The 24,917-nt window shown below is 39.5% G+C and overlaps 1 protein-coding gene across 1 annotated transcript in view; it reads left to right on the top strand.

The window, feature by feature from the left end:
• LOC145997309 (spondin-2-like) overlaps positions 1 to 24,683 on the top strand; it is a 68,351-nt gene extending 43,668 nt beyond the window's left edge. The window contains exons 4-6 of the mRNA XM_083134213.1: positions 3,468 to 3,647; positions 14,884 to 15,121; positions 22,704 to 24,683. Coding sequence (XP_082990339.1) covers positions 3,468 to 3,647; positions 14,884 to 15,121; positions 22,704 to 22,906 — 621 coding nt within the window. The 3' untranslated portion in view covers positions 22,907 to 24,683. The remainder of the gene's footprint in view (positions 1 to 3,467; positions 3,648 to 14,883; positions 15,122 to 22,703) is intronic.
• The last annotated feature ends 234 nt before the right edge of the window (positions 24,684 to 24,917 follow it).

Raw genomic sequence — 24,917 nt, 5'->3', positions numbered from 1 at the left:
TTCGACATGTAATCAAAGGCTTCCGAATTCAATACCAGATAGAGGAACATTTGGTTCGGATCCCACTTTAATCTGTAGGTCCAGTGCATAAACTGGACTTAAACAATTAGCGTGTGGCATGTGGCCTGTGATGAGAACCATGATTTCATTGGACCTTCTTGACAATTACTAGTATCACTCGAAAAATATTTCCTTACGAGTAGATCTTGTTAAGAAACCAGTTGCTGAAATGTTCTTCTTGAGGCCACGTAGCACCCAGCTGTTGTTTGTTGTTGCTGGGGCATGAGTCATGTGGCTCATGCTATCAATGCTCAATCCTTCCCGAGAACTCAGATCCACCAGACAAACTTAAGCGAATAATTTGTTATTTGGGTTGCATAAACAACAGGCTTTAAGACGTTACGAAATTCTAGATCCCGTGGCCCAGGTAATTCTTTCTCCGACTGTACACTCAGATACTTTCCTCTCCCGAGAATCTATCTCAAAACCTCTTGAACTGAAGAGGATTGATATAGAATTTATGTAATCGGGGAAGCTTCTTTATACTAGTTTGTGACTTTCCCCGATAGCACTTGTGAAATAAAATTTATCTGTTAATTATCAGTTCATCATTTTAAAATCTTGTGAATGGATTTTCAGAACACAACAAATCCTACACTTGGCCCACATGGGTCGCAAATGACAGATTTAGATGGAGTCATTCATCAGATGGCTAATTATGACCAATCGATAGTTTCTAACATATGTTTCTCACTCAAAGTGTCATTATGGAAATAAATCTAACCTGACTTCCGTCATAGATTATTTCACAGAAATTCTTGTGTGGGGTAAACTGATAATGTTGAGGGTTCAAAACATAAGTGGATGAGGCTTTATATTGCAGAAAACCTGGTATAAATATCTCTTATCGTTTTCATGTTATAGGCCATCGAAGTTTGGGTTGCGCGACTTTTGAAACACACTGTATTAGATCAAATCTACACTGTCTCGGGAATCTGTGGAGCAAGCGAACGAAAACAAGTGCTGTGCACAAGTACAACTCGAATGGCCTCGAGCAATGAACGCGTGAGAGGGGAAGTAACTGCATGGAGGGGAAAACGCGGCTGCAGCTACCAGCCGTTTGCTTCGCTTCGCCCACTCGCTTTCTCCCCTTCTATATGGAATGCGATGAACAACATCGAACTATTTACGAGTTTAAAATATTCAATTGCTACTGTAGTTGTATCGAGTATAATTATAACTCGACTACTAGTTACGTGATGTGCTGTAGGTAAGGGATAACGTTATACAACATTATATAATCCTGCTAAGATCTGAAAGACCGTGAACTTGATGAGATCCACAACATAGACACTGCATGCAGACATACTTCACTTTTTGTTCGTTAGTGCAGAATGGCATGCAGGAAATATCATTAAGGAGTGCTACTGGCGACGTGCAGGGAAGTCTCGGAATGTTCATTCATCGCCCACAGTGTTCTTTATGATGGTTCTTGCACTGTACGTTATCTTGTATTGGTATTTTTTAACATTTTTAATGCTTTTGCAACTATTCCCCCCCTGCACTGTCGCCCCTCGATATTTTGTAAGAGAAATAAATCGTATGTATCTGAAAATTCACCTTTACAGTCAATTTTTTGCACTATAATAGTTTCCTGTGATATTTTAAAGAATTTTATAATTTTACCAATACTTGGTAAAACATATGTTCAGTGATGCCGATTTTAATTTGGGGGGAGTGAGATACATACATACATACATACATACATACATGACCAATAAAACGAATCTAATGAAAAATAATAGCATACTAACAATATTTATTCCTTGAAACGAATGTATCTAATCCTTGCGGTATTCCGTTCTAGCTACCATCTTACAAGTCTGAATGGGTAACCTCCTTGAAATTATCTACTAAACGAATGGACGTTTTATAGAAAGAAAGTTATCAACATTTTTTATTTACTTATTGCTCTCATTCTATTAAAAATGAAAACAGATATTAACCGAGAGTGGATATTTGGGGAGGTATAAAAGGTACTCTGCCCCTCCTCAATGAGTTAGGGGTCAGAAATGCTTTGTTACCACATACTCAGCGTCTATGACTTCAGTCACCGGAAGATCTTTCGAGTTTTTGGACAAAGAAACCCGGAAACAAACCTTATCATTATAAAGTGCTAACTGGCTGAACAACGTTCCACTTGTGTTGCGGCAACTAAAATATTCTACAGAACCTTTGCTTCTGCAGAGAATTACACACTCCTCCCCAAGTTTCAATCTTCAGATCACGTGTGTGAACCGGTTATAATGAATGTTTAGCTTTTTTCAGTGGCAAACGAGAAGCAATGCTCGAAAAGATATCCCCTTGAACAGATCTCTGTGCAACATAATCAAAGGTGGTTCAGTACCTTTGAGGTTCGCTGTTGGCTTAAGGGAGGGGACGCTCTTCCCTGCTAGAATCTGGAAAACCAGAATTACTGGTTTGGTGCTACTGTAATCCCTCCCTAACATTAATCATCTCGATATGATTAGAATTCGTAACGATTCATCAGAGCAGACTTGTATTGATACTTGTCGTTCACGTGGCAAAGATGGTTACCAGTTATTTCAGTGTATAAGATGTATCCAATAAAATATTTTGGTAACTAACCTACCCTATTTTGTCACTTTCTTTGCCAGCAAATGCAAAAAGAATTATTATATTATCAATATCTCGAATGTTTAAATCGGATTCATCTACTTTACAGAAAAGAAGACAATCTAAAATGCCTCATTTATACTTACTTTATTTATTTCTCTCTTATGTTTTTCAGTTATTATATATACATTTGTAATTTTCTATATTTTGTACATTTATAAACAATTAGCATAATTGTATAGCTTAAATTAATTCATGTAGGGCAAAAAGCTGTTTGTTATAGTAAGATATTCAGTCTTAAGTAAACTGTAAGCTTAAGTGTAACCCTACTTCAAATAATTAATAATAATAATATAAGGCCTGTGATGGGGATGTGGGGATGGTATCCCCCAGCTAGCAAAATTATCGCAAAGCATCCACCCAGTTGTTTCATTGTCACCATGTTAAACCATAGGAGCATCCCCCAATTAACCCCAAGGCTCGACCAAAGATCACCCCTGCTAACATTTCCCATTTCAGACGTTGCCTAAGGCAATGTCTTTGCAAAAGTGGATATTCCTTGAGTGATATAGCTTATGAAATACCCAGAAGCAAGCCTGTTCTAATATCCTTGAACAGCTTCGTTGGAGACCTAGTAGCAGATCTTGTTGAAAACCATGATTTGAACAGTGATAAAATATAATTATGTTGCTATTACTATGCTGTTCTTTATCTTACAATTACATATTCCATCTATGGTAATTTGACACTGTTTTATTTAACTTAGGGCTGTATTAGGTTTCATACTGTTCTCAGGGTTTAATGTAAACCATTATTTTTATTATTTCCAGGGCTCTCCAATGGATGCTGGAACAGATAAGGGATTCACGTTTACGTCCCCGAACTGGCCAAGCGAGCCTCAGGAGAAGATCATCCAGATCACATCCCAGTATCCTGACCATCCCGCCAACTCCTTCTTCTATCCGGAAAAGGATAACTTACCCCCGATCGCTACATTCCATTTCTTCAAGGTAGGCTCACAGCGAAACTATTTTTTTAAAATTGTGTTACAAGTAGACAAAGATTAAAAATTACCCATGTATGCGACGATCGTGTTCATTGGACCTGCCACCTCAACAGCCAAGGATATTGAGCAGTTATTAATGGTAGTAGGTTTGAGCTTCGGTCACCAAGACGTGGTTGATACGTACAGTTTGTTGTTTCATTAATATTATCCATCATCATCGTCACAATTAACAAAGGAGGTATAAAAGTTACAATAAATAACTAAACAAGCAAAAACAACATTCACCGTTGATAACTAACTGTATCTCAGAAACTACAGGAACGACAAACATTTTGCGTACTAAGTAATGGGAGAAAATTTGTATCGATCAGTCTATTGTAAGAGACCAAGATAAGACCTATTGTTATCTCCGGAACTATAATAGCATATTACCTTGTTGACCCTTCTCTTTTTTTCCGTCTCTTTATTCTTCTTTCTCTCAACTCGTTTTACTGTTTCTTCTCTCTGCTATTTATCTTACTTTCTCCCTCCTTCTCTCTGCTGTTTCACTATTTCTGTCTCTCTGCTCTTTCTTGTCCTCTCTTTACGTCTCAGCTATGTTTTGCTTTCTCTCCCTCACTCCCCCTGCTATGTTTCTCCTTCGCTCTCTTGCCCTTTTCTTGCTATGTTTCTTCTTTCTCTCCCCCACCTTTCTCCCTCTCTCGTCTTGTTGTCTTCTCCCCCTCTCTTTGCTGTGTTTCTTCCTCTGTCTCTGTCGGTCGGTCTCTTTTCTCCTTTTGCTGTTAGTTTCTCTATCTCTCGTTCTGCATCTTCTCCCCTTCACTCTGCCTACATTTATGTCCATTTACGTATCTGACACTTTTTATTACCTTACTCGTCTGTTTGTCTCTACCGTTCTCTCCTATACGGCGTACTCTTTTAGAAGGAACATGAGTTCAGCCAATACGCAGCCAGTGCTGTCGCGCTGTTGACAAACCAACTGCTAGCAGAAGGGAAAGAGAGAATTTGCTGTGTCCAATATTCAGCTTTTTATGGGTATAACGCATGCACGTGATATTTGAGTACAATGAAATATATAGTGAAGAATTCTACAGAGGATTATATCACTGCAACATGTAAGAGAAACTCGTACCTGAAAGAAGTTTGAAGGTATTTTATTTATTGTAGAGGAACTGCAAGGTCATCATCATCGCTCTCGTTTCTGTTTTCTGGAATGTTTCCCAGGAGATTTGAATAGGGGTTCGCCGATTTCTGTGGTAGATACTTAGCCTGTTTTATATTACGCAACACAGTTTTCACACATACACCACACGCTTTAGCCGTAAGTTCTCGACTCTGAGAAAACACTGTTTCAGCACGCACGTCTTGCGAACGCCAATTCCTTGAAGTAAGAATAAGCTTTAAAACTAAGATTTCTGTCATGTGAACGTAATAGGAGTATTTACCCTTGGTGCCTGTACTACTGGCACGTACTAGGTTTCGAGAGCGACATTATTAATTTGATTTGATTTGCTTTATTTCACTTTGCTTTTCTGTCACTTTTGGCTAATTGCGAAGATGGGAATGAGTGATGATATAATGAAATTGATGAAGGGACGTTCATAAACATCCATGTCGAGGCCAGGATTCGAACCCGGGACTCCTGGCGTCGTAGAGCGATATTCTAACCACTCCACAATGACGCCGGTGCGACATTATTAAATAACACTCACGCAACACACACGCTATTGCACAACTATCGAGCATAAGGGCTGTATTGCACAACGCGCTACAACGCCAGGAGTCTCGGATTCGAATCCCGGCCCGAGCATGGATATTTGTGAGTGTCCATTCATCAATTCATCATATCACTCATCCCCATTTTCGTAAATTAGCCAAAAGTGGCAGAAAAAGCGAAGTAAAATACATCAATCAATAAGGGCTGAATTGAATCCTCTCACAACTGTTCTTCATGCCTTACAAGTAAAATTATCTTACACCGCCCTTGTTATGAAAACGCTGAACTCAAAACTGACCCAGACTCGCAATGTTTGTGAACACACAAGACAATGATAGGTCATTGTGCATATTCAGCCGAATTTGACACCCCTAGCTTTACCAACACGGTGGCAACGAAAAAAAGAAAGGACGGAACACGGTAGGCAAACGAAAGGGTCACTGTGTGTGTGTGTGTGTGTGTTTGTGTAGAGACGTGTTGTTTCCCGTGTTTCTTCGAGAAACGATAACTCCGGCTGTAGGCGACGGAAATTCATGGGACTTGGACAGTCAGGTTGAAAATGTCGTGCCCCATCTTATGATGAACCTTAAAGTGGTTTTATGAAAAGTTTTATGGAAACTTCTTGTGCGCAAGAAAAATAACAGAACACGGCGTTTAACTCGCGCGCCGCAGTTTCCTAACTGTACAACGTTGCACTTTTTCCATTGGCTGGTCGCCACGCACACCCTCTGCGTGGCTCCGCCCGATATCGCTTCTAAAACCGTGCGTCGTATACTCTGCTGTCACTCGCGCTTCTGCATCTGCTCCCCTATCTCTTCCAACCTCTTACTGTCATTTTGTCTTCTACGCTGTTGTATCTATCACACACACACGCGGCAAGGGATAGAGTTAACGGACATCTGTACTATAGTTACCGCATACGCAGATGATATTTCGTTGTCAGTCCATCTTTACTGAAAAATTAATGCATATTGCTGCAATGAACTCATCCGCACCTCAATAGCACCGTCGGTGTTGCCTATCCATCAATCCTATTAGTGGTGCTTCAACAGCAGACAACTGTGCAAGACTGAGCAAGGAAATCATGCAATTTCAAAGAAAATCAAGTACTTCCGGTTCCGAAGCTCAACTGCCACGATGGCTGTTGGAAGTCCAGCAGCCTCACGTGACTGCAGCGGCGCCGACTATTGGCTGGGGTCGCACGCCGACTAGGAGCATTTGCTTTTTTCTAATTCTTACTCCAGTTATTCTTTACCTTATCCTCTGTAATATATAGAGACGTGTTCTACGAATTCTCATCTTTACATTGATGTACGATACACATCACAATTTTGTCTCGGACTGCTGTCACAATTTTAAAAGTTGCCCCTTGCGATGGATTTTCCAATGCTATCGCATAGGGAAACAGCACGTGATGGGTTTGCTTGGACTCAATCTTCCTCAGTGACGTCACACTAATATGGTCCATTGTCAACAATGCGCTCGATTTTTCACCTTAAACGAACCTTGATGCACCAAGGTGATGCAAGGACAGGGTCTTCATTCGCTTGACGTCCCCCATAGAAAATCAAGGTCTGATAACCAGCTCAACGAGAAATCCAAAGGCGTAAACATTCCAAGTCCAGCCGTGGCGACAAGTGACATCTCAACCGTCTGCTGCATCCATTCATGCCGTTGCGTTCTCCAATCCAGTGTTGCCACAATTTCCCTTTCTAAGGGACAAAATTTTTACTTTTTCGACTTATTTTTCCCTTCACCTAAAGAAATCATATAATAATACCAATAAGTAGTAGGAGTATTAGAATTTCTGTTGGTTCATGTTTGTATGAATAAAAAATTTTAGACCAATTAATCATATGTCAGCTTCATCGCTTCCTGGCCAGATGTCCCAGGTTTGAACATTAGTCATGCATGAATGTACAATTGTGTTCGTTGCATCATCTATTCATCTTTCATCTTCGTCGTTGCTATTAACTGAAGATGCAGAAAAGCAAAGTAAAATAAACAAAACAGAAATACTGTATAAAGAGGTATAGGATTATACTCAAAGGAATAGAAATGAGAAGTGACAGAACATAATAATAATAATAATAATTATTATTATTATTATTTAGTTAGTAAAAATACTAACTAACTAACTCTCTAGTAGTGTTAAACCCGAAGGTTTAACAAGGCTGGAGCAACACAAGCTTTCCTTCTGTCATATCCTGGGCATGGTCCATCTCAACGTTATCCCTCCATCTTCGTCTTGGCCTTCCTACAGGTCTCTTATCATAAGGTTTCCCAACGTGAATCCTGTAAACTCTTCTTTCCTGTTCCATTCGTGCCACATGGCCTGCCCACCTAAGTCTACAACAATAATAATAATATGGATATGAAACTGGAACCTAATATAATTTGTACTAATATTCAGTCTGTCTTCAAATTTGACTGAATTTTTTATATTTTCGTTGAGTTTTCCCCTTTTTGCTTAAAATTTGTATCAAATTTCCCTTCTTGTGGCAACACTGTTCCAATCCATCGGGCTCCCATGGAGGGAAAAACTAGGCTACAGAAGTCAAGTGCAAGGCCCAACGGGGAAGGCCACTGACTCCTGATAAAAGTGCGCATCCGGCTGGGGGCGTTGGCAAGCGGTGGGGCGCTGAGCGATTTAGTGCCCGTTTCGAAACCAGAGCAGCCCACATTTCGATCCCGAATGGAGATGTCGCTTGCGTAACCTTGGATGTGTCATACTGTTCCACGGCAGAAGAAACTCCTACGGCGTGCAATCTTGTCGATGGTTATTGTGTAATAAGTGCAGGATGCTAAAATGATGCAAATTAGTGCATAATGCCATCATTTTTAATGCAGAATTGGGATAAATAACTTAAAGCGCATAAATAAAATTTGAAGTAGTATAGACAAATATACAGAGTTGATTTTTTAATACTTAATAGTCATATTAAATTATGTTTTGAACTGTAGGAAGATCTTTCTAAATAGAAAATTTCGCTCTATAGTTAAATCAAGAGTAGGCTAATAGCAGGGGGATGGTATCCCCCAAAGCTAAAAAAAAATCAAAAAAAAATCGCAAAGCTTCACAGCTGTCACATTGCACCATGGTAAACCATAGGAGCATCCCCATAGTTAACATCTTCTACTTCAAACGCTGTACAACAGTGATGAATGCAGAGTAAAAACAAGGATAACAATAATTGGACACTGAAAAAGAAGGAACTGCAGCTAATAGATGCACTAGGAACGGTTAACAGCGAAAGGACCTAGGGTAAATTAAGTGCTTACATGACGCATAGGGCGCAGGATCGAAAAGTTTGGAGGTTGCGGTGAAAAACCTGCATGAATGAATGAATAAAGAATGTGTATTTTTTTCCTGAACCGGAGACCCATGGCACGATGACCGGAAAATATACAAAATTTGTTGCAGATTAATGTGCCATATACAAATTCAGTATAACTAGTGGAACAGTGAATGCTCTGAAAATATACAAAGGAGAATCAAAAAGTAAGGTGAATATTGAATTTATTCCGAAACGTGAATGAGTACAAATATGAAACTGCAGTATGTTATAGGTATAGGATTATACTCAAAGGAATAGAAATGAGAAGTGACAGAACATAATAATAATAATAATTAGTTAGTTAGTAAAAATACTAACTAACTAACTCTCTAGTAGTGTTAAACCAGAAGGTTTAAAAAGGCTGCAGCAACACAAGCTTTCCTTCTGTCCATATCCTGGGCAAGGTCCATCTCAACGTTATCCCTCCATCTTCGTCTTGGCCTTCCTACAGGTCTCTTATCAAAAGGTTTCCCAACCAGAATCCACACGGTATCACTCTACAATTCAACGTCGTCGCCACTGCGGTCCAAACATTTATTTCAGCGGGAGACCAAATCGTCCATCCCGGTCGCAAAAAGATCTTGCTCCAAACTGTTGAGCTAGGTAACGGCAGCCTCTTGCACTGCTTGAATTGTGTCAAAACGTTTTCCACGGAGGTGTTTCTTCAAGAGTCAAAACAGATGGTAGTTCGAGGCTGCGAGATCTGGACTGTACGGAGGGTGTTCGAGAATCTCCCACTTGAAACCACCGATGTGTGCACGGCTGCGTTCGGCTCTATGCGGTCTCGCATTGTCGTGCAAGAACACAACACCCTATCGTAGTGCTCTTCTGCGTTTTTGGCGTATGGCGGTTTTAAGTCTGTCGTAATTGTTGTACCCTGTGGCAGGAACTCCACATAAATAACACCGAGACGGTCCCAAAACACAGTGGCATGACACTACGAACCTCCACGTTTGTGTAATGTTCCAGTTGTTGCGCCATGTTTCGACTTGCCAATTCAACTGAAGAAACAACGTGGTGCGCTCTGGTAGCTGGCAGACCTACTACACCTCGACACCTACAACATACAAAAATTATAATTACACACATGCAAAACAATCGACTGTACAGCTAAATTCACCTTATTTTTATGTACCTTTGTATGTTATATATAATTTTATAGTACATATTTTTATATTATCTTCTAGGTAATAATAATAATTTGAATTTACTTGTAGACTACTGTTCTTACAAGCACATACAGTGATGGACAAAAGTAATCATACAGTGGAACTGAAAGGAAGAAAGGACGAATTGCAGCAGCTAGAAAAACAATAAGGAAGTCAAAACTGTTAATGCTTTACCATGTATGCACCAAACGATATATTGACAACAAAAATAAATATCAGATGCTGCTTGTAGAAAAATAAAATACAATACATTTTCAATACCCGTTTCTTTGGCTGGACAAAAGTATTCATACACAAACATAAAAGTTCCCTTTGAAGAAAAGAAAGAAATAAATACCATGTCGTCAGAATTTAATATGCATTCCTCTGTTATGGAGAACAGCTGTCAATCTCTTTTGCATAGAATGAACAAGAGGCGTGGTTATTTCAGATGTAATATTGTGCCACTCATGCAAAATGACCTCTTTCAGTCTATTTTTGCTTGTTATGTCATGTTTTCGGAGTCTGGTTTCCAAATGGCTCCAATGGGGTTAAGGTCGGGGGACTGAGGTGGAGTTTTGAGTGTGTGGGGAGTATTATATAACAACCAAAGGCGGACAATCTCAGCTGTATGTTTAGGGCCGTTGTCCTGCTGGAAGTAAAAATCATTCCCAAGACCCAAATGATCGTTACTCTGCTGCAAATTTTTCTTCAGAATATCCAAATAGACAAATCTATCCATAGTTCCCTCAATATAGACGAGTTCTCCAACACCTGAGGCTGACATACAGCCCCAGACCATAACGCCACCACCTCCATGTTTAACTGTAGCCAAGAGATTTCGAGGCTGAAGCTCAGTATTGGGCTTTCTCCACACCAAATTCTACCATCACTATGGACAATATTAAATTTACTCTCATCCGTAAACAACACTTTATCCCAGAAGTCCAAACTTTTACTCACACACTTCTTTGCAAATGTTAATCTGACCTTCTTGTTCTTCTTACTGACGTATGGCTTCCTTCTAGGTACCCTAGCTCTGTACCCTGCTCGGTTGAAAAGCCTTCTAATACTTCTTGTGGACACTTGTTTTCCCAGGTGTTCGTGAACATGTGCCGACACTGGTGACGATGTTAATTTTGAGTTTTTCTTGATTATTCTCAACAGTCCTTGTTTCTCTCTCGAAGTAAGTTTCTGAGGACGCCCAACCCTTTCCCTATTTATCAGCACTTTTGTGTCTTTATATCGTTTGATGACACTTTGCACAGTCACACGACTTCTCCCAACTATGTCTGCGATTTCAGAATATGATTTCTTATTGTGGTATAATGATATCATAATTCTCCTCTCTTCGATCGTGGTTTTCTTGCCTTTGCGGCCCGTTTGACTTCCTGCAGCACGCAAACACCAAACCAACCACTTCCTTACACAGGTGCAAATGCAGTAAACAAATATCTGGCACTGAATGATGGAAACGGTTCTTTCACGAACTTTTTTGGGGGTTTATAACCTGGCGTATGAATACTTATGACCATCCACAAAGCAGTTTATCTAAGGATTACCCACATTTCTCATGACAATTTCAATTGTATGCACACAATTGCTTTGCGTTTCTATTCTTGCCATTCCAATGGAGCATATGTGCTACAGACTTGACTTGCCTTTACGGTCATCTTTGTATAATAACATGTTTCATTCAGACAATGCCTTTGTATGAATACTTATGTTCATGACTGTAAACCCAATTTTCGATGTAACGTTTCGTGATAATACACGCTCCCTTCATCAGACATTTATTCTTGTTTGATATATGTTACAGTTATAACAATGTAGAAAATTTAATAAATATAAAAGGAAGGTTATACAATGAATATTGCCAATAATCTTACATTGTTGCAATACAACAACTGTGAAAAAAGCAACTTTTTATAAATATTATTATTATTATTTTATATGTAGATGTTATCCAATATTAATCATTGGTCCCAAATATTATCAGGTAATTCAAAATCATTCTCTTCTCTACAAAAATTCTTGATCTCTTCAGTAGGAGTGAATTTCAAAAGTCGCGGCTTACCACATTTGTGGAAAAGAAAACTCCACAGTGAGTCTATATTGCAATTCTCGTTAATTAATTTCTTCCAGTGGTTCTTCTGCAATGAATGATGCTTCCCACACATTTCCTACTCTTTTTACATGAGAAATAATTCTACAATGCAAACAGTACGTACAGTGACAGGCAAAAAAATTAGACACCAAGAAACTGAAATACTCGCTTTCTTGTAAGGTGCTATGTGTGTTGCCTAACTCTACAGTGATAAGTGAAGTTTAATACCAAATTTTCAATTGCAACTAGTACACCGCCGTACAGTTAGGCAGCACACATTGCAGGAAAGAGAGTATTTCAGTTTCTTAATGTCCCATTTTTATTGCATGTGACTGTACATACAAGAAGAATTTGTCCTCCTCTATTTCGCTGCACTTTTAGACTTTCTGCACTCGCGTGTCTAGTTGGTTACGCGGTGCAACACCGCCTCGTCCACTTCGTTGATTTGGTGTCAAGCATGGGCGTTCGGAAAGGGGGGGGGGGGGGCGTGGCCCTTCCCTGAAAAATGAAAGTCAACTAAAAATTATATGTTTCACACATATAATTTCATTTCAGCCACAATAATAGGTGTTCATTATTGCACGAACATGGTAAATTCAAACTTAAGCAATGTTTTTTGAGGGAACAACATCAATGGGGAAAATGTGCCTTGTTTGCCCCTCCCCTGAAAAAAAGATACCTTCCTTGCCCCTCTCTGAAAAAAATCCTGCGGATGTCCATGGTGTCAAATAGGGGCGGCCGCTCATAAGGGCGATACGGACTCCGCACTGCCGTGTGTAACCACAAGTGAACAAACATTACATTAACATTTATATATTAGCTTTTACATTGTCTGAATTGCAAATATTCCATTGCTTATAGATCGTTGGTTAGTCGGTTTTGTATTCATTCTTCCGCGACAATTGCGAAGTTTGTACGCCATCGTGCGGGGGAATAAGGAACTGCGGTGGGGCGCCGTCCTCCCACTTTACGAGACGTAGAGCATTCTCAGGCGCGGCCGCGAGGGGTAAGAGGCGAGGGAACTGGCTGAATAACACGCGCGGGATCTGTGGCTGGGAGGACGGAGGGTTTGTCGTCCGAAACCCACCCCCTAGGCGAAACTGGCCCTCTCTCCGGAGAACGGTAAACAATGAAGAGTTGCCAGAAGCAATGAAGTTAACATAAGAAAGAAAATTACCAACCGTTGAAAAATATCATTCTGTATTCCATAATCTTATTCTCTTATGACATAAAGTAGAGCAATAAATAACGCAATTTCCAATGAGGAAAGAAAATATCGGTAACTGAAAATGTACAGACTCTTGCTTGATTTTTGTTATTTACCGTCGCTTTCTGCTACTTTTCGATAATCACGACGATGAGGATGAGTGATGATATAATGAAATTGATGGAAGAGCACTCACAAAGAACACACATACCCATGCCGGGATTCGAACCCAGGAGCTGTGGCTTTGTAATGCGGTATGCTAGCCACGGAAGTCGGCTATAGATTCTTGTTACACGCAAAATTATCATATATATGCGTTGTATTTTTTCTGAGTTTAGTGAAAAGTACATTTGGATTACAATGATGTGGAGTACATCATGTAGATTTAATTAGATGTTTTGATTAGCACGTTTGAAAAAAATCCTGATAATGTGACAAGACGGACGTTAAATAAATTAGAAACTCGTCATCTAAACTCACCAAGAGCCGCTACAGGAACCTGTGAACTAAAAATTTCTTCAAATTTGGCAAAATTGTCTGGCAACCCGGAAGCAATAAAACGACCGGATGGGAAGACGATAGTATTGACAATTGTTTTGTTGTTTCTTAGTTTTCCATGGAAAAGTGAAACTTTTTCGGTATTTTGTGTGCTGTAGTTGTGCGTTTGTCGCCGTCGCGATGAACAGTGTGGAGAAATTGTTGGTGCGAAGTTTTTCTACCAAAGAAAAAATAAACATAAAAAACCTAGGCCGAATTTGAATCTAGAACAAGTGTCAAAGAAGGGAGGCCGTGAGTTCACTCGCAAATTTCGCGTTGAAGGACAAAAGCTTTAATTACAAGCATGTCTGAAGAAGATTTCTGGTAAGTTTGAAGTTTTTACTGTAGATACGCAGATATCACCTATCCAGTGAGATATTTATTTTCGTGCCCTATTTCACATATCAATTAGTCATGTTGGACAGGAAACTTTTTCTGTGTAAGTTTTTTACTAGAAATTTTCACGATCTATGCACGTAAATTTTCGTCATTGTGCTTATCAAGTTGTGTAAAAATTAATATCCTTTCTTCTGAATTTTCCCCTCTGTTAAACGACTAAATCTGTTAGAATTCTATTTCTTCTTCCATCGAAATTCATCATTTAAACTCACATTACTAGTAGAGCAAATTTGTGCTGGCCCCCGTGGCGGAGTGGTTACCACATCGCGCTACGACGCAAGGGGTCCCGGGTTCGAATCCCGACCTGGGCATGGATGTTTGTGAGTGTCTATTCAAAAATTTCATCATATCACTCATCCCCATCTTCGCAAATTAGCCAAATGTAGCACAAAAGGAGAAGTAAAATAAAGCAAATCAATAGAACAAATTTGTGAGCTATCGCCCCTCCACATTGGTTCACCACGAGCCGCCACTGGTGCACTACGTTCTGGAGCGGTGGTGTATGATCACGTGCTGCGTGCTAACTAATCAAACGAACGTTTAAAGCAGCAGACAGGCATTTGTTGAATCTTCTGAACTGGAACACAGCTATTCGTCTACTTGGTTGAGCGTCATATCCTTGCACCAGACTGACACCGGCGGAATATGTACCTGCGCAACACGTAGTGTCAAAAAGTGCAGCGAACTCTCTTCTTCAAGAGAGAGTAGATATTTTTGTAAATGGGTCAATTTCGTCTTTCCACATTGTTGGTACAAAATTTTGCTAACGTTGTTTCTTTTCCCCCAGCTGAGGGAGTACAGACTGAGTGGGGTGTTCGAAAACCCCACGTATCCCGAGGGAAGAACGCTCACGATGGACGACCTGGAGAATCCTGGAAGGAACCAGATCAGCAACGAGGTGGTTCCAGGCTTCCCGAGTCCTCCAGTGAAGACCCTTCACCCGGTGGAGCAGGACAGGTCGCTCTACCACGAGATTGCGGCGAGGTACAAGCGGAAGAAGTCGAGGCTGAGGAGAAAGGGGCTGCGTGAGTAATATTGTGGTTCTCAACCTTTTCCAGTCCGGGACCCACAAGCATGGGCGACGGCAGAATTACTTGTAGGGGTGTGCACCCAGTTGATAATCATATTTCTGCTAACATCGAGTACTTTAAGAAGCCCCTTTTACGCTGGCTTAAACAGGTTACACATACTTCATTCAAGAAAAGTAAATGTGTAAGTTAAGAAACTAATTTACTCTAGTCTAACATCTAACTAAACACACATGCTTAAATTGAAAGCATTTTTTTTTTACTTACCGATCAAATGTGACGGTTGGGGCTGCCTTTTCCGCGTAAGCTGGGGTATGTTGGGTTCAGTGGTGTTAACTTAAGTCGTAAATCTATTTCTGCTCTTGCTTTTCACTTGAATCAGAGATGAAAATCCCTTTTCACACAAATATGAGGTGGAGAAAGACATGAACAACTTTAATGCCTCATCCGAAAGTTCAGAATACTCACCTCTTAAAGATATCCAAAACTTTGTTAAGTCTGAATCTAAAAAATTGATTTTGAATCTTCGTAACTTAAATTTAAAAGGTTTTTAAGATACAGTAAATACATTTCGAGTCCGACTTCGCGACACACCAAACGGCCCATCGGGACCCAGCAGTGGGTCGCGCCCCATATGTTGAAACTATGCTAAAGTTATAATTTTAAAATTACAAAAAACAAAAAGACAAAAATAGATTTAATAAGGTAAAGCACTGTACCATGAAGACACATTTATGGGATGTGGGTATAGAGCCCTACACATTCTCGATATAGCTAGGCCATTTTGAAGCTGATGTGATCAGTACCACGCTCAGGCCCTGGGTTGCCCCCAGGTACCCATTGATTTGAGGCTGGGTGAGGCCCGGAGCGCTTTATGAGAGGACAAGGCCGGAAAAATTCCGACCTTAGATCACCCACCCAGGGAATCGAACCTGGGTCTCCCGGGTGGCAGTCAGACACTCCACCGACTAGACAACCGCGGATTCATATTGAATAGTGCCCAGATGTTTTTGTGCAGTGAAACATTTATCTTTTTTACTACTTGGAACGGGTGTCACTAGAAGTATTACAGGGTGTTTATGCTGATTTGCCCTGATTTCAATCTTTATTTAAAAAAGTACAACAGATACAAACGTACACAAAGTACCGCTGGAAAGAGGAAGGTTCAAAGTTTTCAATGTGGTCACCATGCAGTTCGGCGACACGACGAAGTCGAACACACATGTTGTCGAAAACACGTTTCAACGTTTACTTCGAAATTGTTGCGGTTATCTACCTGTACTCATCTTTCAGTTCATGGATAGTCCTCGTGCCAGATTTAAAAACGTCTTGTTTCAGGTATCCCCGCAAGTACAAATCGCATGGATTTAAATTTGGACTTGTCGGAGGCCACGACATGCCACAGTTGAACATTTCTCAGGATATCGATTCGAAATGACATGATTTCGGAAATGCTTGTTCATGATATTCAAGAACTTCTTCTGTGGTGTGCGACCTCGACCCATCTTCTTGGCACCACTGCCTTCGTAACCGATTGCGTCGCAGTTCTGAGATGAAAAAGGTATTGAGTAATTGCAGGCAATTTTCAGACATGACGTACTCCTCGAAAAGAAAGAGACCATGTTTCGAAATTGCACACCAGGAAGAATGTTCTCGAAATGGTGCGACGACTCTTCAAACTCATGTGGGTTCTTGGCATCCCGAAAATCGAATATTTTGTTTATTCACTTCCCCGGTGAGATGAAAATAAGCCTCGTCACTTACCCATAAATTTTCCAGCATACAATCATCGTCTTCCACAAGATCTGAGAATCATGCGTAAAGTCCAGGCGTGTCTGCTGTCTTGTGACAGCGATTGCAGCACAAGAAATATTGACAAACTGGTGGCTCCAACTATTAGTAAAACTTTGAATCTTCCTATTCATAATGGTACCTTGTGTAAGTTATGTCTGTTGTAGAATTTTTATTAATGAAGTCTGAAATCAGGGCAAATCAGCTGAAACACCCTGTAGAAACTAGAGAGAAGTTGCATTCTGCACTAAGGTGAACAGATTTTTAAATCAACAAAACGGGACATTTCAAAAATTTTCCTGAAGGAGAAATAGGACAAAACGATATGCACTGTACTCAGCCAAGCAGTCCTTTAGAGTTAGTGCTGTAACAAGTACCGTATGAAACCGAAACTAGTAGGTGCCTGGTCTAGGAGCCTTTCTAGTTTAAATTCAAGTTTCGTGGGACACGGGTTTCATACAATTAGACGTTACGATTAAGTCGCACAAGGTTGACAAACTATAATTATAACTAGGGCTAGGATTTTGATGCAAATGCATCTTTCTATTGGTAAGGTAGAAACATTGCATAAGTAGATAGGAACGTGTTTTACACGTAAATGAATTAATTGGGATGCCTTTGTTAGGGCATTTTTTTTGCAATTTTTGACCCTTTTTGAAGTAGAGGTAATTTTTTAAACTTTTTAAACAGTTTAAGTCATTTTTCGGCCTTTTAAAAGTCATCTTATGCATTTTTCTATTTTTTGGTGAAAGAAGGGGCATTTTATATGCAAATGTAACCCTTTGAAGGAGAGAGGTGTCCCACTCTTGTCTCATTGCCTTCAGCGCAGTTCCGAACGAGTGTGTTTGATGAAACAAAGAAATTCTGTGCAGTATTCTTGATACAAGCTGTTGTGTAACAATTCAGCTGAAACAATGTGATTTCCCCCTCTATCAGCAAATACATTGTCGCCAGACGGATTATTGTTAAAAAAAAAAACAAGGGGTACAAAGTTTTGTGCTCTGTATCGGACATTTTGTCAGGGAAGCAATTTGCACTCTATGGAATTGAAAGTGACTTAACAGCAAGTGATATTGTTCATTTCAAGTCAAGTTCATTGGAAGTCGAGAGAAGTTTTTCCATGTGCAAGGCTCTCTTGTCCGACAACCGACAATAATTCATTTTTGAAAATTTGCATATGATTTTCATTGTGTACTGCAACTCAGTACTTAAAGTGTAAAAGATGACAAAAAATAAAGTTTCTTACTTGTACTACCATACGCAATGAGCATGTGATAGATACTGTAACGTTAATTTGTAATTTGAATTTCTCTTGGTAGTTTATAAATTTGGTCTACAAATCCTTCAGAATTTTTAGGTCATGTTTTCTAAGTTTATAGGGCCTTTTTTTTAAATGTATTAGGTCATAAATGCATTTTTTTAAAGGTCATTTTATTGGCAATTTTAAGGTCAACAAAATCCTAGCCCTAATTATAACTTTTTAAATACACACTTTTCTTTTCAAGCGGAACGTGCGTCCCCAGTCCCCCCCCTCTCCTCCTGACGCCATGGGGCTCTGTAACTTCAGAAACTGGATTTTAGCCAAGGTGTGACTAATAAGCATCATAAACACGTCATGTGGTAACTTAATTGTTCGCAGCTAGTTACAATGTAAGGAAGCTGTTATCAGATTTGGATGTCTTCTTTGATAAACAGATTCTTCCTCATCCTGTCGCCTTGAATAAACAGCGGAAGGCAAGTCCTCGGCAAAAGAAAAATCAAGCTCTCGGACTTGGCGAAACAGTTCCCAGATTTGTCACTACGTGGCAGCAGCGCGTATTTATTCTGCCATCTGGCGGCATGCTTCGTAACTTCTTGCTGCAACTAATTTTCGGCTTTAGTTACCCAAGTGCTTTAGCTCAGGCGCTCGCGATAATTATCTTTATGAAAATGTGCAGTTTGAGTTATTCTTTCGAGTTCACTTTTATGCACAGATAGGCTAATTGGGACTGAACCTACAGTTTTAAAGTGAAATCCGAACCACTATGTGCCTCCTGGGTAAATGTGCAGTGCTCGAATGGAATGGTATCACCAAGCTAGTAAAAAAATCCCAAAGCATCCCCTCAATAAAGATGAGGACGATGTATTGAAAAACACAGCACATTTTGGCAACGCGGGGGGCGAGATTGCACGGTAAGCAGCTGATTGCATTGCCTGCACTCCCTTCGCTCGCTTAAGGTTGAAATTATCAGTGCTTGAGGAGGAAAATGTTAGCTGGGGGATGTTTAGTCGAGCCGTTAGCTGGGGGTATGCTCCTATGGTTTTTCATGGTGACAATGAAACAGCTGATGCTCTGCGAAAATTTTGCAACCCCCTCACTTCGAGCACTGCTAATGATTAGAAAGCATTTCATAAATTGACTGAGACAGATATTGATTGATTTGTTTTATTTTAGTTCGCTTTTCTGCTACTTTTGGCTAATCGCGAAAATGAGGGTGAATGTTGACAAGACGTGGATGAAGGGACAATCACAAATTCAAATGGACAGAACACCACACAAGCCCGCAGTGGTTTTTCTCAGGGGAGCAGAGTCACAGAAACTTTTATTATTATTATTATTATATTGTTAATAATATTATTATTGCTATTATTACTGTCATTATTGTTTTTATTATTATTATTATTATTATTATTATTATTACGTTACTATTACTGCTACTACTACTTATATTTTTTTAAAATTACATACATTTGTAATTTCCAAATTCTCTGTATATCTCTATACAATTTCCATAACTGTATAGGTACTTAACATTAATTTATCTCGGTGTAAAATAGACTGTAAGCTTAAATGTATCTCTGTTTCAAATAATAATAATAATAGTTGCTGTTACTTACGGCCTGTAAGTCACAGAAAATAATATTTTTTTTGTTATAAAATATATCTACATTTTCACCATTAGAATTACATTAACTTTTTCCAGAAATCTCAGGTGGCGCAAGTGCCTCCCCTGCTCCCTCTACGGGCGCCCATGCCTCTGAGTCCAGACGCCAGAGCCTCGCTGGTCTGCGAAATGCAGTCAAGGGTGCAGAAAAGGAAAGCACAAGGACCCAACAAATCCTAAATCATACAGACCTATATGTCTGCTAAATATAATGGGAAAAATACAGGAAAAACTACTGTTAAAACTACTCAGAGACATACGAATAATGAACGGACTTTCTGGCTACGAGTATGGCTTTACAAGGGGCAGAAGCACAGAAGATGCCATTTGCAAATTACAAGTTCTGCACAACTCTTCATCCAAATACGTAAGTAATCTCGATACTTATCGACATAGGAGCCTTCGACAACCTGTGGTGGTCATACATCTTTAACATTCTTGGCGTCATGGGTTGTCCTAAAAACCTATACCTGACACTGAAGGATTATTGCAAAAATAGGGAGGCCAGTCTGATAAGTCCATATCAAACTATCACGAAGAGAATCACCAAGGGATGTCCTCAGGGATCGGACTGGGTGCTCGGACCGGAACTGTGGAACATCGGTATGGAACTAAGCCTGAAAGCCCTTCAAGAACTTCGTCAGGTGACGGCGGTGATAGCATACGCAGATGATCTGCTAATAATGATAGAAGGCAACAGCAGAATAAACATTGAACTAAATGCCAAAATATCCATTGGAATGCTACAAACATGGTGCACTGAGGCCAAGCTGAGACTGGCCCCGGAGAAGACACAAATTTTAATATTAAAGGGACAATTGAAAAAAATCACCAATAATAAAAATTTTAAACAAAAGACCAGGCACAGCCAGATATCTAGGAATACACATAACAGACAACCTCAAATTTACCTCACATATAAACATAACATGTGACAAAGCAGCGGCGGTGATGAATAAAATAGCAACTATAGGCATAAACAATGACAGACTTCCCATGAGTGTCATTAGAACATATCATAACGCGATACTTGTAGCTATAGTATCATAGGTTATGGAGCCAATGCATGGGCAGCAATGGCCAAACAAACCAAAATCATAAGCAAATTAAGAAGTACACAAAGAAAAATTCCTATTAGGCTAACAGCAGCCGTTAGCACAACTCCAACGCTGGGTCTCCTGGCAATTAACGGAGTCTGGCCACTAGATCTGCAAATACTAAGACGAACTTCAAACTATTGGTTTAAGAAAGAACAATTTGGAAAAGTTGAAGAACTTCTTCAATGCAAAATTGAAACTCGACTAGATATTACACTAACCTTATTTAAAAAATGGCAGGAGTGGAGCAGTGCACAACAAGGAAGAAGAACATATGCATTTATCCCAAGTATTGAAGGAAGATTAAGAAGCCAATATCTAAATCCTAGCAAAGGACTTATTTATTCACTTCTTGACAGGCCATGCATGGCCTGTATGGAAATTACCTAAAACGATTCAACCTTAGTGAAGAAGAAAAATGTAGTTATTAGATGCCATAACCAACCTGATACTCCAGAACACAAGGTATATTATTGCAATTACCCGAATCAGGACGTACACTCACTTAGAACCACATTAACAGATCAAAACAAAAAGGACAATTAATAACCCAGAAGAATTTTTAATATTAAACAAATTAACAGACTTGGTTTCAAATTTAGAGCAAATTGCATACAAAAAGAGGATACTTACCATAACAAGTCGAAATACAGTAGATGCGAATGATGCAACACAACCGACGACACGAATACCTAGAAGAAGAACACAAGAACTTGAAGCAAACATACCAAACACCACCAATCAAGCACCGACCGCGGAACCAGAAACCGATTTCCAGCAGGAATAAATGGAAGAAGAGTGCGAGCTGTCTCATCAGCATGACAAGAAGACGAAAGAGCAAAATCCTAACTGAACAGACCACTAATAACACACAAGTAATGACAAGAGGCGAGACGTAGACAGATTACACATAGAAATGACAGAGAAAGGGTCTCCCGATGCTGAATCATCCCGGAAGACATTCACATCCAGGGAACCAGGATGGCCAAGGTTCACGAATAAAGAAACTTAAAAACCTAAAGGATAAACAAAAAATTATAAAATTGTACTTTTTTCCCTTTTTTATGTATTTTGAAATGGACTCATTTAAATTGTTTGTGCTGTATTGATGTGTAGATCAAACTTGCAGTCCTTCAGACTGCGAGAGCAGCTTCTATTTGGAACTGCATCGCAGAGCCAGCAACCCTTAAGGCTGCTGGAATGCTAATATTTATATTTGATTATTTTCTCTATTTCGTTTATCTAATTTTATGTTGTATTCTTTATTATAATTGTAAACTTGTATACTAATGAAATAAAACAAAAAAGAAAGAAAGAGATAACAAAAGAAAACAAAATGCAAACTGACGTCCTAGCATATCATATTAGAAGCTACGGCAACAAGCGTATATCACTGAATGTATGCGGGTGGAGGAGGGCATCTTCAGTAATATATATATATATATATATATATATTCAAGGGTGCACTTCGTGAGGGTACACCACTGACAGAAAGAGTATTGATAATATAAATGCTGATTCATTTTTATTTGAATATTTTATGGAGTTACTCATAGAAATGGGACCCTGGGTTCGAATCCCGGTCTGAGCTTGTGTGTTCTTTTGTGACTGTCTCTTCATCAATTTTAGCATATCATCACTCATCCTTATCTTCGCGATTAGTCAAAAGCTGTAGAAAAACGAAGCAACATAAACCAAATCAATAAATTATCTCTACGTAGTAATTTTTTTTCTTTTTTCATATTCATGCAAATGTTATCGTTTTAGGTCGCCCCATTGGATGCGTGGTGAGCGAATGGTCCGATTGGTCGCCCTGCAGCGTTTCATGCGGCGTTGGGGAAAGCGCCAGGAAGAGGAAGATAATGAAGCACCCGAGGAGAAGCGGCGTGACGTGCCCGGAACTGGAAGAAACGCGACGGTGCAGCACCATCAAAGAGTGCACGCGGGCGTTCATGCACTCGTGGAACTAAGTGTTCTCCCAAGAATGGGTCGCTAGAGTGAGAGTTGGACGAGCGGCTAGGGACAGCATTAGTACCTTGGGAAATACATGCCAACATCACCAAACCTGACCTGCCTAACCTATCCACGTATGCATATAATAGCTTAAATAGACAAAATGTAAACTGCCTAACATATTTACATGCTTATTTCAGCTATTATATGCCTGCGTGGATAGGTTAGGCAGGTCAGGTTTGATTCTGTTAGCATGTATTTCCAAGTTGGTAATGCTGTCCCTAGCCGCTCGTGAGAGTTGATACAGTGGTTTCTTTTATCCCTGGAAGAGGACTCTGCTGTTCAAGAGAGAAGTCTGAGTCTCAATGCTGGCGAGAGTGTAAAAGCATTTAAGTGTGTGTGTGTCATAATACCGTTTAAAGGTGTACATGCGTACAACCGTGTAACACAACACTTTACTAATGATCTTGGAGATTATGAATGCTTCCAGCTGTGTATAAATCTATGTTCCAATGTCGATGAAGGTTGTAAAGGTATATTAGATTAGATTGGACAACTGCATTGTTCTTCTACTATCCCTGCGTTAGGAATTGAGACTATCAATTGACTGATATATTGTGCCTACATGTAGATAAACGTCAACATGTTGTATTGGTTAGCAAGGATGGCAGAAATTCCGACATCTAGTTTCAAAACGTAGTCATTATTGCATATAATTTGTTAATAACGATGTGTTATACAGGCTAATAGTATGCACAGGTGCTTTTGTCAATCAGAAATCGGAACAATCTAAAACACTTCTTTGGAAATGCCAAATACTGTATCGGTATTACGAAACATCAGAACATAACTTCCTGAAGAAAGCAAACGATATGAATGTATTGGGGTATTTATAATAATACTAGATCTTGGCATCTTTGGCTAGAAATCGCTAAGAAATAGGCGGTGTGAACCAAAAAAATGACGACAACGATATCAAAAATATTATCTGCATTAATTAAGAGCGTGGATTATAATACTATTATGGTGTTCTATTTAAAATCACTGTGCATAAGTTTTACACTGTTGTATATAAAAGGTAATGCATTAACAGTTATCTTTATGAGGTTACAATTCTACAAAATAGAGGGCGCCAATTTTCTATTCCCGCCACGGTTGTAGAAATCTCTTGCTACTGCTTTGATTCAACATTTAATTGAGAACATTGATATTCATTCCCAGGACACACTAACTGAGATACGTATAGAGTTTAATTGCTATACAACTTTCGTAAGCATTGGCACATAATTTTACATATAATTTACATGTATGTGTGTATGTAAATGTCTTATATGAAATGAAACGCTTACCTTGTCAGTCAAGTGAAATCAACAGAGATTGTTCTTTAATAGGATAGAGGTCTGCAAATCCTGTGTTAGTGTCACAGATATGAGAATCGTGGGTTGTATGAGGAGCAGAGATGTCGGCCCTTTAAAACTGAGTAACGACAAGACTGTACATAAACTGTTATCGATAGTGAATGCAAATCTGTGTTACTTCCTTCACCTCTGACGCAAGAGAAAGTTCTTGCTTCGATTCTCACCACTCACATTCTCAGTTTTAACGCTCTCTGAGTTTCCTTTGTTTTAATAGTAGTATAGTGACTTGTTTTCAATTTCTGTACATACTCTTATTTTCTGTCGATGGTAGAGTGTTCGTAGATTCCGTCCATTATGCGGACATTTAATCAAAAGCTTCTGTATTTCTTTTGCTCGGTGGTGTGTGATTTGAACTTACATTGAATAAAGCTATTGAGAAAACGTGTGTCTATATTTTCCTTGAATGATGGTTCTCATGCTCTGTTCCGAGAGGAAATACTTTATCAAATTAATGTTACTTAAGTATATTGTGACGCGTTTGTGTACTAAAGAGATTAATCTGAAGCAAGCGGAAGAAGGCTACAATTTCTTCATTCTAAGGTCTGTATCTGGGGATATTTCACACAGAAGTGACACACCGTACCACACCGTTTCTCGCGTAAACGACACG

This window comes from Lepisma saccharinum, chromosome 1 (genome assembly GCF_977018435.1).
Source record: "Lepisma saccharinum chromosome 1, izLepSacc3.1, whole genome shotgun sequence".
Lineage (NCBI taxonomy): Eukaryota > Metazoa > Arthropoda > Insecta > Zygentoma > Lepismatidae > Lepisma > Lepisma saccharinum.
Note: the sequence above shows the minus strand (reverse complement) of the source record. Positions and strands in the feature narration are given on the sequence as shown.